The following is a 15,801-nucleotide window of genomic DNA, read 5'->3' on the forward strand; positions in this document are numbered from 1 at the left end:
AAGTGCACTCAGTTATAGGGTATACCCATTTAACATTTAACAGTTTGAAAGATAGTTGGTATGTATACATTACTTTACGCTAAAAATCTATAGAAAATGCTATTTTTAAACTGCCAGTGTGTCATAGTTTCTCTTTCGATGTTCTAAAGATATACACCTTAAGAAAGCTTGCGATTTCAGCTAATTTGATATATTTTCTTTTATCTTGTGCTTTGAAACGATTGTTAACCTGACCTGGAAGTTTTACAAATGATGTAGAGAGATAAGCGGTCGGAATATACTTGTAAATAATCAATAAAAGTAGAGTGGAAATAGAACGGCGGATTAATCTGCTTAAGTGAAAACTGTCATTAATGATATTCTTGCAGTCTCCAGATAGGGTTATAATAGGTTGAACCGCTTTGCGGTTTCAGCCTAAAAGTGGGGAATGTACTCGTAGCTTACATTATAGCCTATATTATCGGGCGCATTATGGATCATTTTGTACTTAACCAATTACCTCAATGGCGCCTTTCACTGTTAGCTGAAAGAATTATCTTTGTTTTTCAATTGGTACATTGTCATTTATGGCAGGATGAACTACATTTTCCATGGTGTACAAATTGGGTCGAAAGTCTACTTTCCATATAAAATATATACTAAAACGTGTAAATTTTATAGGTGTTTATATTCACAATCACTTCACTAGAGGATGAAATGACACATATACATTAGGACTGGTACTTCATTATAAAAATAGCGCAGGAGCATGGTAGGTGTTTTCGACAGAAAACTTATGTAGTAAACTTCCCAGTGGTGGTTTTGCTATTGACCATTTCAAGGCGGTGTCCTGTTTCATGTATGTTTGTTACTTCTATGTTTTTTTACAGTTGCATTCATACTCAACCACCGTGGAATGTTACTTTAGCAGATGTGCTCTTTGAATGTGACTTTTCGTCCTGGCCCCAATTTCTCGAAAAAGCTTTAGAAATTACTTAGCTAAGGCTGTTATTTTAAAATTGTGCTATTGGTCTAGGCTAGTTTTATTTAATGTTGATGTTTTCTATAACAATGTTTTTAGACCTAAATTATACTATGTAGTATTTGTCCACAGCACTTATTTCAGTCACGCAAATACGATATTTCTGTTTAATAACGATACAACGAATGTAAGTATATGCGTAAGTATATTTCTTATTTCTATACTTCATTTTCTGTAAAAGTCAGAATCTATTTTGATCTATGAAATAGTCATATACGGTTCGGACCTATATTGAAGAAAACAAGCATTTGAAATACCAGACTCAGTTAAGCAATTTCTTATTTTTTCGTGAATTTGGGGCCTAGTTTTGATATAACTCCTCCACATAACAAAAGAGAGATTGGTGTTCAATAAAATAAAAGTTTAATCATGGCAATAATAACAACTTGCCTTCAATTTCTAAGCCAAACAGAGCCATAATTGAAACTAATTTCAATCAAGAGTTATCTAACCTGGGTATTTCAATAGATCTGAAGACAGACAAATACATGTAGTTTTCAATGACATACAGCTTGGCTAAGAATCATTGTTTAAATTTCAATTCGATACGTGCAATTGTTATTAAAATATGATGTCGCACGCAAAACTTTACACTCACGCCCGACTGAGTAGAATAGTTCTCATTGTTCCTCGAATAGTCAAGCTAAAACGAAACATACACAAACGCACAAATAGACCTAGATCTTTAACGCGATTATCGCATTTATATGCGTACTTTGTTAATGTACTCCTAATTATACATAAAAATATATCTAGTAATAAAATTAAAGATCTTTTAAAGAAAAACTTAAAGTACTCCAGAATTGAATAACCACAATAAATACAAGGTAATTTGATATAAGTTCTTATTACAGATTACCGATATTTCAAGAGCCAATGTGCCTGATAAGCACTTCGGAGGATGGAAAACTGCAAGTTGAGCAGGGACCTTTGAAGCAGATTAAACAGATAGATGTACCCTTGGTTACGGTAGCGATAGCGGGCCTGTACCGTACTGGAAAATCTTACCTTTTGAATCGGTTGGCTGGTTCAAGCTCAGGTAGGTCAATAAACACTTTTTTTATACTGTAACAGTTAGACCATTACGAAGAATCTGTTTCTTTTTCTTTCACGTGCTTGTTCTCGTGCTAAATATGTTATTTAGTTTGAAGGGTGTATTGCAGATACAGGTCAAACAATAACTACAGAAACAGGTCAGACAGTTAAAATAAGTAATATAGATAAATGACAAGGTTAAACTAGCCCTTACGTTTTTCATGGTTGCTAAATTTTAAAATGCTAGACTATTAGGCTTTAGCACATTTTGTCATTTCATTTGCTTTATATTTATTGCAATTATATAAATACTGGAAATAATGTGTTCAAACGTCAAATGTAAACAAATGTTAACAAGTTGTACCATAGCCATAATACAATTATCAATAGACTATGGTAAATTCCTTTGGCAACTCCGAACATTCTGTACACACTCAATAGTAAGGAAAAGAGTACTGATATCGAATGTGTAGTGCGTGTCCGAACTGTTCCACCAAATAAAACCTAGAGTACCAGAGCAAAACAGTGTTCTTTTTGTTCCTTTTGTAACAATTAGAAGATTACTCTAGAATTATTGCACATACTTCGTAAAGAAATGTGCCTCATGTTGTGAACAATCTTGTAGAATGTGTCATTGAATATGAAGTAGATCTGAAAGCAGATTAAAGTAGCTTCATACATAAGAAGTATCAAATACTTTACGTAAATACATTCCTGATGCCGTATCATCAAACTGACTATTTTAGGATTTCCTCTGGGAAAAACAATTGAGTCTAAAACCAAAGGAATTTGGGTATGGTGCAAAGAACATCCTAAGAAACCAAACACGGTCCTGTTGCTGTTGGATACAGAGGGTCTAGGGGATGTGGCGAAGGCATGTATACATAGATTTTGCACACAAGCAATCTTAACTGTTAAAATTCGCATATTTCTCTTTAGCTTTATGCTAACCCTGTTGCAATTTTGTTTCATACACTAACAAGATATCGTGCATATCTTAAAGACTAGTATGTTGCAAAAACGAATTATAATTGATTTAGATATTACAAAGAGGTTATATATGCCGAGAAATACGTTCATAAGTATATTTAAACATGCTAGCGCTATCTCTTGGTGGCTAGCCTGAGGCATCGTCAGTGTATAGTATCAAAAATAAACACGGGTTGTCATGTTAGAATGTAAAACCTAGTATTTCAATGAAAGGAACACGCATGCTTTTCTATCGTGTTATAACATCTGCAGTATCCCGAGTGAGTGATTGGTGCAAGAGCCCGGTAGGTCAATGATATCAACATATCCGGAAAGATCTTGCAGAATTTATAGCACGAGATGAACAGGAGTTAACGCTATTCTAACATGAAACGTGTAAAAAACAACTTGTGAATAAACTTCTATCAAGGTCATAAAATGTTAATGAAATTCGCGAGAATGTAAGTGTTGTTAAACTGTCTTTTTCTTTCGAATTTTTCCGTTAATGGGTCATACGTGTACGGACTGCTCATTAAAAGATATATGTTAGTCTGTTGAAACACTCCTGGAAACGACAAAAACAGCTGGAATGTACAAAAAACATGATTTTTAGAATAGAAACGCATTCATTAACAGGGTGACAGCGGCCACGATAACAGGGTTTTTACCATAGCAGCTTTGTTGAGCAATGTGCTCGTGTATAACATGATGTCAGCCTTCAACCAGGACGCTGTTGAAAAGTTAACGTATCCTTTAGAACTTTGCAAGATCATAACGATGTTGTGATTCAATTCCTGCGCATCTGAACTCTGAACCATGATAAATTTGGTGACAAATCACTTTAAGGCCTTGATTAATTGAGCCACGTGTAAATATATGATGTTTTCATGCTTTCCCGATTATATCTAAACAAAAAGTTGCTGTATCACAATATACAAGCATATATGAGATTTTACTTCCCCTCCGCAAATTCCACAAGTATTTCAGTGCTAGGATAAGGAAACGGGGAAAAAGCAACAGACATAAAGACGCCATGTGTACAAATACTTTGTTGTCTTTTCTTGTTCAGGAAAATACAATATCTGTGCTTTGACTTGGTTGTAAACACGGTTAAAATTTGTATACAAAGTTACTCAACTTGTCGTCTTATTCTAGAATTTCCATTATATGTTTGTATAAACGCAAATTTTAATGTAAATATTGTAACATTTTAGAGAAATAATGTTATGTACTTGGGAAATTGCCTGCATTCAGTAAAAATATATTTACTTGCAAATTCAGGAAGATTTTATTTTATAAAACATGTACTGTAACAATGAGAGCAAATTTTCATACTTGCAAAATCATGAATTTCACACATAATCGAAAACCTCTTTCAAGAATAAAGAAATAACTTTTGTGTAGTTCAGTTAATTTCTTTCTTTTTAAACTGTCTAATTTTTAGAAAATGTAATGGCTGTCAAACAACATGGTTAATGATTATCTAAAATTTATTGTGAAATATTTTGGTTATATTTTAAATTCTTGTTATTATAATTTGAGCGGTTTGACGGAGTTAAAGATATATCTAAAATATATGTTAGAAAGGTAAGTATGTGTTATTTTGGCTAAAATGTTTAAATGCTGAATCCACAGTATGTTTATTGGATACCTTTCAGTTGTATCAGTCAATATATCCGTCGTCAGTTACTAGGTATACATATATTATTTTATCAAGGCTTGTAGGATTTTTCCTTACATAAAACGATTAGTTTTATAACAGAAATGTCAAAGAATATCCGATTCAGTAATGCCAAGGATGGTATTAATGACGAAGAGTTGGGACTGATCCTACCAACGTTTGTCCTATGTCTACGTGATTTCAGTCTAGTTCTTGAAAAAGATGGACTCGAAATAACACCTGACGAATACCTGGAAGATAGCCTGCAACTTAAGTGTGGAAATGATATTTCTGTTATGAAGTACAACAGACCTAGGGAATGCATCAGAAAATATTTCCCTAAGCGCAAGTGCTTTGTTTTCGACAGACCTGGCGATAGAAAAACTATGCAAAAACTAGAGTCAGTACCTTTTGAAAAATTATCCGAGTCCTTTATCGAAGAGACAGAACTCTTTCTAGAGTATATGTACACCTGCGGCCCAAAAGTTCTGATTAGCAGTAAAGCGGTAAACGGGAGAAGTAAGTACATTTACCTATTATTTGCAGAAAGTTGAAGTTTTGTAAAGAACCGTGTCATTGTTGTTTCCAAAATTTATGATTCGACAATAGAAAATATCGATAAAAGATACGAAAGACGAATTTCATTTCTACTCGTGCATTTCAGTACTTTTGCTAGTATCTGGTATACTAGTATTATGCCAATATGTGTTGTTTTCACCCTGATAGAGTTATTCTTCTTGCATAATGTAGCAAAATCTTCTGTAAAAATGAATAAAGTTTAACAGCTGATTCTGCTAAATCTGCCTGACAAGTTTCTGGAAAGAGCTTAAAACAGCAACAACAAAAAATAGTAATAATAATAAAAACAACAACAACAACAACAACAAAAAACAACAACAAAAAAAAAAAAAAAAAAAAAAATCAAATGAAGCCTGTTCCAAACTTGTTTTTGATTGTCTGCGTAAAGAAAAACCTTATTTTACAACTGGGATTGAAATAAAACTTATATTTAAATAAAAATGAAATTCGAGTTTATATCTTTGGTATGTTTCAAATGGTTTTATCTATTTGTTAGTGTTTGTATCACTGGTTGAAAACTACGTGAATGCGATAAGAAATGGTGCGGTTCCAGATGTTGATGACGCAATCATGGTTGTGGCAAATATCGAAAACGAGAGAATGGCGTCAGAAGCAGTGCAAATATTTAAAGAAAAGATAGAACTGATTCAACTCCCAATTCTACATACTAATAATTTTGAGGAGCTATACAGAGACATGCAGAAAGCTGCTCTTGCAAACTTCAGAATTGAGTCGATGTTCAATGCCGAAAAGTTTGAGAAACAAGCAGTGGTAAGTTAAGAAGACTTTTTGTCATTTATCAATCAAATTTTTTCTTTGAAATTTAATTAGGTAAAAATTTAGTGCATACAGCAGTGTCTGATTAAATACATCAGTCGAAAAGTACATTCTTTATTAGAGTAGCGCCATGAATTTTTGGCCACAAGACACTTTAAATTTCAAGAAATCCGAATTACACATTTCGTTGTTTGGGAACATCTTTTACTGTATAAACGTTATATATACTGCTTTCAAGAACCATCTACTTAAACAGTGTTATTTAACATGAACTCTTTAATAGCTCTTATTATCACACATGCACTGTACCTTCTTTATTTATTACTGGTGTGCAAATATAAAAAATATCCAAACGGTCAGATTATATTTTACAAACAATGTTTAACTTCCTATCACTCTGAATTACTACTATTTCAGTCAGAGATGGATGAACTGTGGGAAAAAATAAAGACGGAAAATCTGCAATTAGTTCGAGAACATTGTGAAAGTCTATTGCAAGCACTGTATTATGAGAAAGTAGGAGAGAAAATGAGAAGTGGTGAATACAAAGTGGCAGGTGGCTATCCACTGTACAAACTGGACATTGAAGCTTTCAAGAAAGACTACATGGTTAATGTAAAAGGCATTGATGGATACGAGGTATATTAAAGTCAGATTAGTTATTTAACGTAATTTATGCACACATGAGAGCATTCATATGTTCTGAACGGTTTCATTTTACAGAAAAAATGCAATAAATAAGAGTAAAAAACGCACAATTTTCCGGTTTATAAAGCAGCAGCTTTAGTGTGACAAATCACCTCACTGGTAATTGTCTAGTAATTATTTACTTTTTATATAAATGACACCAAATCCATGGTTAGGAAATTATAACAATTTTGAAACATGGGATTTAAAAATGAAAAATGTGCATGTCGATATAGTTTCAACAGAAAGAAGAAATGTTTGTCTACTTTTAGGCACAACAAGTTCTGATAATGTTCATGGACAAGGAAGCCGAAATTGAAAGTAATATCATGTTGGATGACAAGAAAATGACCGAAGAAGATAGGCAGAGTAAATATTCATATTTATTTAAACTTTTCAGATCACGAATTGCATTGCAGGAACTATTAATTTCAGGGCTAATGTTTAGAGATTTTACGTTTTCATGTCCGGATAACCTATTACACTGCTTCTGTGATTAAATATGTAGTCAATTTGCACATATCTCTTACAAATAAGGGTGACAGGAGGGGTGTGAAATAATCTGCTGGGAATAGAAAATTTCATATAGATCTGCGTAATGTTGTAAAATTTGTAATTAAATAACGGTACAGAGTTTCTGCACTGAAATTGTAACTGAATGACATTTTGTTATTTAAAACATATGTAACCCGAGAAATTCTGTGTTTTATTCTCAACGAATCGGCATATATTATATACATACACTGTGACTATTTATACGACATTCAGTGGTATAATGTCTCGTAAATCTATATTGCACATGATTCAGAACCATTGGCTAGCATTCAAATCACTGATCAATAATTAACAACGTATAATTCTCTCATATATACGGGTTAGTAAAGCTCCACGGTAGAAATTCGTATAATATCAGAAGTCAGTTTTCAGTTAAGCTTAGTCGCGTGTGTGTGTGTGTGTGTGTTTGTGTGTGTGTTTGTCCGTGTGTGTTCGTGTTAAGTGTCTTTTAACAGTCTTTGTAGCAGTGAGCGCAATGCCCAATTTATTGTGCTACCTCATGGGGTCATCACGCCGTAGACACGTAACATTATAAATGTTATATCCGGCCCAGTCACATTATACAGACACCGGGCTGACCAGTCCTAACACTACTAACTCCTTGTACCATTTTTCACTTCTTTTGTATGACGCGTCCAGGGAACGAACTCACATCCTCCCGTGGGTTTGTTCCCTGGCCACGTAATACCAAAGACGTGAAACACGATATTAGGAGATTACTGCCTTGGCGCTTAGCATTAAGAGGATAGTGTCAGGACTGGTCAGCCCGGTGTCAGTATGATGTGACTGAGTTTTTGTCGCGGCACTAACGACTGAACCTGGGGTAACCATGTCACTTTAAGAACGACAAAGTGTGACTTTTCGCTGTTACACCAATCAAACACTATAGAGGACATCAAATTTCAAACGTTTAGATAGAAACGCATTAAATGAAGTGTAAGTCCTTCTTTTGTATCTGTGTTCCAAAAAAAAAGAATACTCTTACGTCGGATGTAGGTATTGATCAAGTTTTACAAGTGTTGATCTCTGTTTTATTTGTTTACTTCCCTTGCGCTGTAAACTGGTTAGATAAAGGTTATCTTTTTTAAATTTTTAAAAAGTTACAATGCGATTCGCTTGGTTCTTTGCTTGAGATGAAAGGCAGAAATGGATTTAATTTTTGAGTCGGCAACACATTAACAAATAACGTAAGCTATGAATTCAGTTCTAGACAGTCTGAAGAAATAACTTATTTTCATTTGATAAAAAATGAAAAATTTACCGAAAACTAGATGTGCTTTTTATACAGTTTTTAAAAATTTATCGTGGATTGTGAGAAACACTTTTAATATCAATTTATTACCGTTCCCATAATTTAAGAACTTACCGGGAAGTATAAAATCTTTTGACTAAATGTCTAGTAACATTGCAGGGAGTGAGTACGGCCAGTCCATAGAATATTTGGGATTGCCCATATCTTATAAAAAACTACTAAGTTTGCAAATTAACCGTGTGGTTTTGACCAAACAGGAGAACTGGAGAGAATACACAAAGAACATCAGGAAGCCCAAGAAGCACAGGGAATGTTATTTGAGAACAAACTATACGAAGAGAAAGAGCGCGCTGAAGAGCATCAAAGGAAAATGGAAGAAGAACGTAATGAATATATGAAAAGACAACAGGAAAAAATGACAGCGATAAAGAATGAATTCGATGCTCAAAGGAAACTTAGTGAAAAGCAAATGGAAATGATGCGTGCACAAAATGAGTCAGAAAGGAAATCATTCCAGGAGCAAGTCAGTAGGTTGACAGAAGAACATAAGAGGAAAGAACTAGAAAACAAAAATTGGTTTGATAAAATGATACAAAATGAGAACGTCAGAGCACAGCAGCGAGTTGATGATGTTACTAACAAATTTCAAAATATGCTAGAGGTAGAAAAGAAAAGGAGTTCAAATATGGAATGTAATATAAAAGTACAAAAGCGGGAAATAGAGGAAGAGAAAAAGAGAAGGAGAGAAATGCAAGAAGAATATTTGCGACAGATGAAAGCCTACGAAAGTAGAATAAATGATTTGAAGCAGCGTGCAGATTTAAGGGATGCTCAGATGAATGCAGAACTTAGACGACTTGAACATGATAGAAACGAATATAGAAAAAAAGCATCGCGGTCTGGTTGTCATATAATGTAACTTTTAGATATATCTTTTTATACAGTGCGTAAAAGGAAAGAAAGTCTATGAATATCATAACACATTTGATAATTTCCATTTGTCGTCACAGCTTGAGCATTATTCCAGTTAATGAGAACAAAAGACTGATATGTATTTGAAGTACTTCTAAAGATGAATTGAAATGTTGACGTGTTTAACTTAATAGCTGTTTAATATCGTTGTAATGATAACTGTGTAATGCAAAACACCTAAACATTGTGCTAAAAATATTCATGTACAGGAGTCCGAATACAGACTGAAAAAGTACAATGAAAAGCTATAACTTTCACGTAAATGTCTTTTTTGTAACAACCAAATTAAATCGTGCTTTTACGAGCTGGATTTATTAGACGAATTACTCGGTAGTTTACAGACTGGGTGCGACTGTTGTGGACAAATATAAGAAAAATGATACTGAGCCTTATTTTTTCTAAAGCATGAATTAGATGGAACACATGGAAAGAGAAGCATTGTTTTTTATAGATGATTTGTGCTTTATTTATTTCCGTTTGAAACACAGTACATTTACAGAAAGATAGTCATATTAACTGTCAAGATGTTTACATAAATGCAATTTTACACGACACATGTGTTTAACAAATTATAGTGCGAAACGTGTTGATTTCCAATCCGGATCATTTTCCAAGCTAAAATTCCTGATTTGCCTTGATTGTTTATGTAAGTCAACACAAAGGCAATCAAAACGATATAAATACATGTATACGTGTGAAGGAATAAAGACATGAATTTCGGAAGATATTGGTGCAGAAACTTGACGTATTATCATTAAACCTTTAGTTAATTAATCTAGATGAATGCATTTTGACGATATCACATGGGTGTCTTTTCATAATGAATTTAGTAACGAGTTCAATAAAATAATGAATTGCGAGACTCTGTCGATCATTTTTAGCTCAGAGCCAAAGGCTCAAGGTGAGTTTTTGTGACCGCTCGATGTCCGTCGTCCGTCGTGCGTTTTGCGTCGCGTGTCGTGTGTCAACAATTTCTAAAAAATCTTCTTCTTCAAAACAACTTGGCAGATTTACACCAAACTTCACAGGAATGATTTTTGGGTAGCCCTCTTTTACAATTGCCCAAAGAATTGAAATCCATGCAGAACTCTGTTTGCCATGGCAACCGAAAGGAAATTTTTAAAATGTCTTCTTGTCCAAAACCACAGGTCATATGGCTTTTATATTTGGTATGTAGCATCATCTAGTGGGACTCTACCAAAGTTGTTCAAATTATTCCCCTAGTGTCAATTATGGTCCCGCCCTGGGGTTCACATAGACTTATATAGGAAAAAAACTTTAAATATCTTCTTTTCTGAAGACCTAGGCCTTTGATATTTGGTATGTAGCATTGCCTTGTGATCATCTACTAAAATTGTTCAAATTATGCCCTGGGGTGAAAAGAGGTTCCGCTCCGCGGGTCCCAAGTTTTACATAGACTTATATGGGAAAAAAACTTTAAAAATCTTCTTGCCTGAAACCGCAAGACCTAGGACTTTGATATTTGGTATGTAGCATTGCCTTGTGGTCCTCTACCAAGATTGTTCAAATTATTACCCTGGGGTGGAAAGTGCCCCGGCCCGGGGGTCCCAAGTTTAACATAGACTTATATTGGAAGAAACTTTAAAAATCTTCTTGTCTGAAACTGCAAGGCTTATACTTTTTATATTTGGTATGTTGCATTGCCTAGTAGTCCTCTACCAAATTTGTTCAGATTATACCTCTAGGGTTAAAAGAGGTCCTGCCCTTGGGGTCCCAAGTTGAGCGACCTGTGAAGTTTCCACTTATTTATTTACTTATACAGGAAAAAACTTTAAAAAAAATCTTGACTGAAGGTTCAAGGCCTAGGCTTTTGATATTTGGTATGTAGCATTGCCTAGTGGCTCTCTAACAATATTGTTCAAATTATGCCCCTTGTGTGAAAAGAGGCCCCGCCCCGATGGTCACTTAGTTTTTATATGAGTCATATAGGAAAAATACTTTATTATATTCCCTAGGCTGTTTAATTATAATTACCTGATGATCCCAAGTAGTTAGGGTTCACTTGACTTTGACCTTGACCTACTGACCTACTTTCTTGTTTTTTTTTTTAAATACAGCCTTGAAATTTGAATGACATATACAGTTTTGCACACCGATCTTAAAATTGACTTTCAGTGACCATGAATGTGACCTACTGACCTACTTTCTTAATATTTTAGCATCAGTTTGACATTTGAAACATGTAGCTCATATTACTCAGGTTAGCGATCCAGGGTCATCATGACCCTCTTGCTTTCAATTTTATTCAACGAGTTTAATAAATTCCATGTGCAACAAACAAACGTAATATTCTTTTTATCACATGTTAGTTTTTCCTGCTGAAATATCAAAATTTCTTCTGTTTTACCTATTAAAAGCCAAGTCAGTTCGATCAACGTCCTTTAAACTTAAAACCACGTAGATCTGTATACTAAATTATATTACCGCAATGCTACATTCTTGCGATAACCGGACAGTTTAGACAAAAAAAATGTAATAGCACGTCAGTAAAGTAATATAGGGAGATATTAAATGAAAGATGTCATCAAATTATGATCAATCTATACATTATTTATTTACTAAACATGGTCAAATTCTTTAATAACACATTCATTCCTTTTAATAGCAGAGAAACGTCACATATGTGTTTCATTCATTTTCATGCCCAGAAGGAGAGACATATTTCTTAAATGCATGCAAGATGGGGATTTCTTTTGTAACTTTGCATTGTTCTTTCCCTGTACACAATTTAGAAGCCCGCCCGCTTAGCTCAGTAGGTAAGAGCGTTGGTCTACGGACCGCTGGGTCGCGAGTTCAATCCTCGGGTGGGGCGTATGTTCTCCGTGACTATTTGATAAACGACATTGTGTCTGAAATCATTAGTCCTCCACCTCTGATAATTCATGTGGGGAAGTTGGCAGTTACTTGCGGAGAACATGTTTGTACTGGTACAGAATCCAGGAACACTGGTTAGGTTAACTGCCCGCCGTTACATGACTGAAATACTGTTGAAAACCCAAAACAAACAAACAAACACAATTTAGAAACAAGATTGTGTCTTCAATTTTTTTAAATATTACTACGGCTGATATATATTCATGAAAGTTTAAATTCAGAAACGTATGAATAAAGTACAAACAGTAACTTTAAACTGTACTGAAGACGTTTTTTGTATGGACACACTACGGAAGTGTTGATCGACGAATCAAAACCATTATTACTTCAAAATTGCATTCATTTATGAAAATAGTGAAGTTATTTATTGCAATTTTTCAAGTCATTTAATTTGGAGGTTTACATTAAATGAATAACATTGTTAAATTTCATCAGTAACGCTTCAAATCAGTTAATCATTCTTACTTGTATTTGATTTATCAAGAACCTATTGTAAAATTTGTTTACCATTTATAAATAGGAGAGCTGGACAGAATACAGACAGAACACAAGGAAGCTCAAGTGGAACAGCGAAAACTATTTGAAACTAAACTGGAAGAAGAGAAAGAGCGTGCTGAAGAACATCAAAGAAATATGGAAGAGGAACGTAAAGAGTATATGAAGAAACAGGAAGAGAAGTTGGCAGATATTCAGCATCAATGGGATCAACAAAGAGAAATCAGTGAAACAGAGATTCAAATGATGCGAGAAGAAAATGAAGCTCAGAAGAAAGAATTTCAGGAGAAAATTAATAAAATGGCTGATGACCATAAACAGAAAGAAGAAGAAAACAGGAAGAGATTTGATCAAATGTTGAAAGAAGAAAATGAAAAAGCAGAGAAACGCATTGCGGATGTACGAGATCAATTTCAAACTATGTTAGATGCTGAAGCAAAGAAAACTGCAGAGATGGAAAAGAATTTACAGTTACAGATGCAAGAAATTGAAAAGGAGAAGAAAAAAAGGAAAGAAATGGAAAAGGAACACATAAGAGCAATGGAAGCGTACGATGCGAAAATTGAAAAAGTGATGAAAGAATCACAGGGCAGGGAAGATAAAATGAATGCAGAAGTTCAAAGACTAAGAGAAGAAAGGGACGAATACAGAAAACAATCGCAATCGTCAGGTCTTTCAATCCTGGATTTCATACCAGTTGTTAATGTTGTTGCAAGAGCAATTGAAGGCGCAGTAAAGAAGTGAATCATTTTTTAACGAAAGCAAGGGTGGCAGATCATTATAAATTCAATATAAACTGGAATTTTGCTCGTATTTGCGTAATCAATATAAAGTTTTGATTAACTGATTTTAACTTATAGTTTTAATTAAAACTACAGTTGTTGTATTTGTAATGTTTATTAAGATATTAACTTTCAGAAAAAGTTCTCATAAATTAAAATGTTGGATGTTTTCTCTCCAGCAAGGACGAGGGCTTGGTCAGACAAACATAACATTATATGACAAATGCTGGCTGTTTTATGTTTCGTTATTCAACTTTTTATTATAAAATTGATGTATTATGCTAATAGAACATTATACTTATATTCGCTATATAAATAGTAGCCTCTGTGTAAGTTAGTATTTTTTACATTATACAGAGAGATTAATGTCATTTCCTTTCCTTTATGTGTTTCGCCCCGTGTTTGCAACGATAAAGATATATTGCTTTAACAGTTCCTGATGAACTCACATGGCTATGACCTAATTTAAATGCGGAACATTCCATAGATAGCTGCGATTGTTTACATATGTCGTACCCCTACAGAAATCATGCGTTGTGACGTGACGTCAGAACGTTTGATATTCGAACTGCCGCCTTTAGTTGAAATGTTTTATGAGTCAGAGATCTTCAACAATTATGCAACACTGGATCAATTATAAAATCTATATGAAGATCCTTTGGTAGCATAGAATGCAACCAAGCAAAATAATACCAGACTCGGTTCATGAAAAGTGATGGAATGTGCAACACCTCTCACGCCCACTAGCACCTGCTTAAGCGGAACTCTATTACAATGATATTGAATGAACCCTATGACCAGGAAGTATAACAATACTGAATCCATGTACGCTGAGACTTTTTACAGCCGCCACACGGCACTTAAAGATTGCTGTTGTGATAGTTAATAGAAGCATAGAATGCAACCAAGCAAAATAATAGCAGACTCGGTTAGATTGAGTCTGTTTATGAAAGGTAATGGAATGTACAACACCTCTCACGCCCACTAGCACCGGCTTAAGTGGAACTTTATTACAGTGATATTGAATGGACTTCATGATCCCAAAGAACCAGGAAATATAACAACACTGAATCCAAGTACGGAGAGACTTTTTACAGCCGCCACACGGTTGAAAACAACGTGAAAGAATAAATATGTCAGGCAGTAAATACAAGATATAAATGGCGTTTTAGTAATTTACGTATGAGAAAGATATATAAGGTCGTGGTTAAAGTGCTTGGAGGTCGAAGGGTACTAAACTAGTTTTTTTCCATAAGAACATGGCCCCTGCTGAAAGTGCATGCGTAATTAATGTATTGACATCGCAATTATTATCAAAACATTACTTAAGATTACTCAGGGACATAATGTTAGTGATGTACCCTGTTCACAATCCGCAACAAGGACTCTTTGAAATATCAACATTGGTTAGAAATACATTACTGTATAACACTCTTGCGGAACACAATAAAATGCATCATGATGCTCAATAACAAGACATAAAAATGCGACGTTCCTGTATTGCTACATAGTAATGTTTCCTTGCAAAGTAATGTGTGACTATTGTATTTACACATACGTGTACGTGTGTTAAATCTGTAAAAAAGACATTATTGGAAGCGAGGTAATAGATTTTTTCAGAATTTTGCTTATTTGGTTAATGTGCTTATATTTTCAAAATTAAAAATTGCTTTTATTTTCACAGTGTTGCGATTTTCAATAATATCAGTTGTTTCCTTTCTAAAATATAATAATTTATTATTATAATATATTGACATTCCTCACCAAAATTATGATTGTCACACAACTCACAAATACGGTCATCTCTTGCAATATCAAGAAAACGATCCTTTTCTTTCGTTATCTTGTGATTTTAAGCCATTCATGTTATCGCATTACATCAGAAATTAATTCTGACTTTAGCCCAGTAAAATGTAGTATTGAGCAACAGCACAAACTATGCACCGGCGATTTATATGAATAGGAGTTGTATAATAAATAATATAAATCATAGAGGATCCTGAAACTTATAAAATCGCATAAATGACGTATATCTTTTCCAACAAAAGAGGCCTTTGACGTAGTTACTGCCGAAGGAACCACATTTTAACTCGCAGGTGTACGAAATGCTTGGGTGAGCTGT

At 34.2% G+C, this 15,801-nt stretch overlaps 1 protein-coding gene across 2 annotated transcripts; it reads left to right on the top strand.

Annotated features, from left to right (window-relative positions):
* The first annotated feature begins 1,770 nt into the window (after positions 1 to 1,770).
* On the top strand, positions 1,771 to 14,050 carry LOC123550553 (guanylate-binding protein 1-like). 2 transcript variants are annotated; one of them, XM_053545615.1, is made up of 8 exons: positions 1,771 to 2,060; positions 2,803 to 2,930; positions 3,662 to 3,771; positions 4,777 to 5,204; positions 5,761 to 6,035; positions 6,459 to 6,680; positions 7,001 to 7,097; positions 8,793 to 11,279. In XM_053545615.1, exons 1-8 carry the CDS (start codon positions 1,898 to 1,900, stop codon positions 9,452 to 9,454), a joined length of 2,085 nt encoding a protein of 694 aa, XP_053401590.1. In that variant the 5' UTR covers positions 1,771 to 1,897; the 3' UTR covers positions 9,455 to 11,279. The 2 variants fall into 2 exon arrangements, with proteins under 2 accessions (XP_053401590.1, XP_053401589.1); XM_053545614.1 differs by lacking the exon at positions 8,793 to 11,279 and adding an exon at positions 12,923 to 14,050 and having other exon boundaries at positions 1,790 to 2,060.
* Positions 14,051 to 15,801: the final 1,751 nt, after the last annotated feature.

This window comes from Mercenaria mercenaria, chromosome 6 (genome assembly GCF_021730395.1).
Source record: "Mercenaria mercenaria strain notata chromosome 6, MADL_Memer_1, whole genome shotgun sequence".
NCBI classification, from domain to species: domain Eukaryota; kingdom Metazoa; phylum Mollusca; class Bivalvia; order Venerida; family Veneridae; genus Mercenaria; species Mercenaria mercenaria.

Bases quoted from the DNA above. Each gene is read 5' to 3' on its own strand.
- LOC123550553 (XM_053545614.1), top strand. From the start codon at position 1,898: ATGTGCCTGATAAGCACTTCGGAGGATGGAAAACTGCAAGTTGAGCAG. The intron at 2,061-2,802 runs GTAGGTCAATAA...TGACTATTTTAG, and splicing joins GTTGGCTGGTTCAAGCTCAG to GATTTCCTCTGGGAAAAACA. The intron at 2,931-3,661 runs GCATGTATACAT...ATTCATTAACAG, and splicing joins GTCTAGGGGATGTGGCGAAG to GGTGACAGCGGCCACGATAA.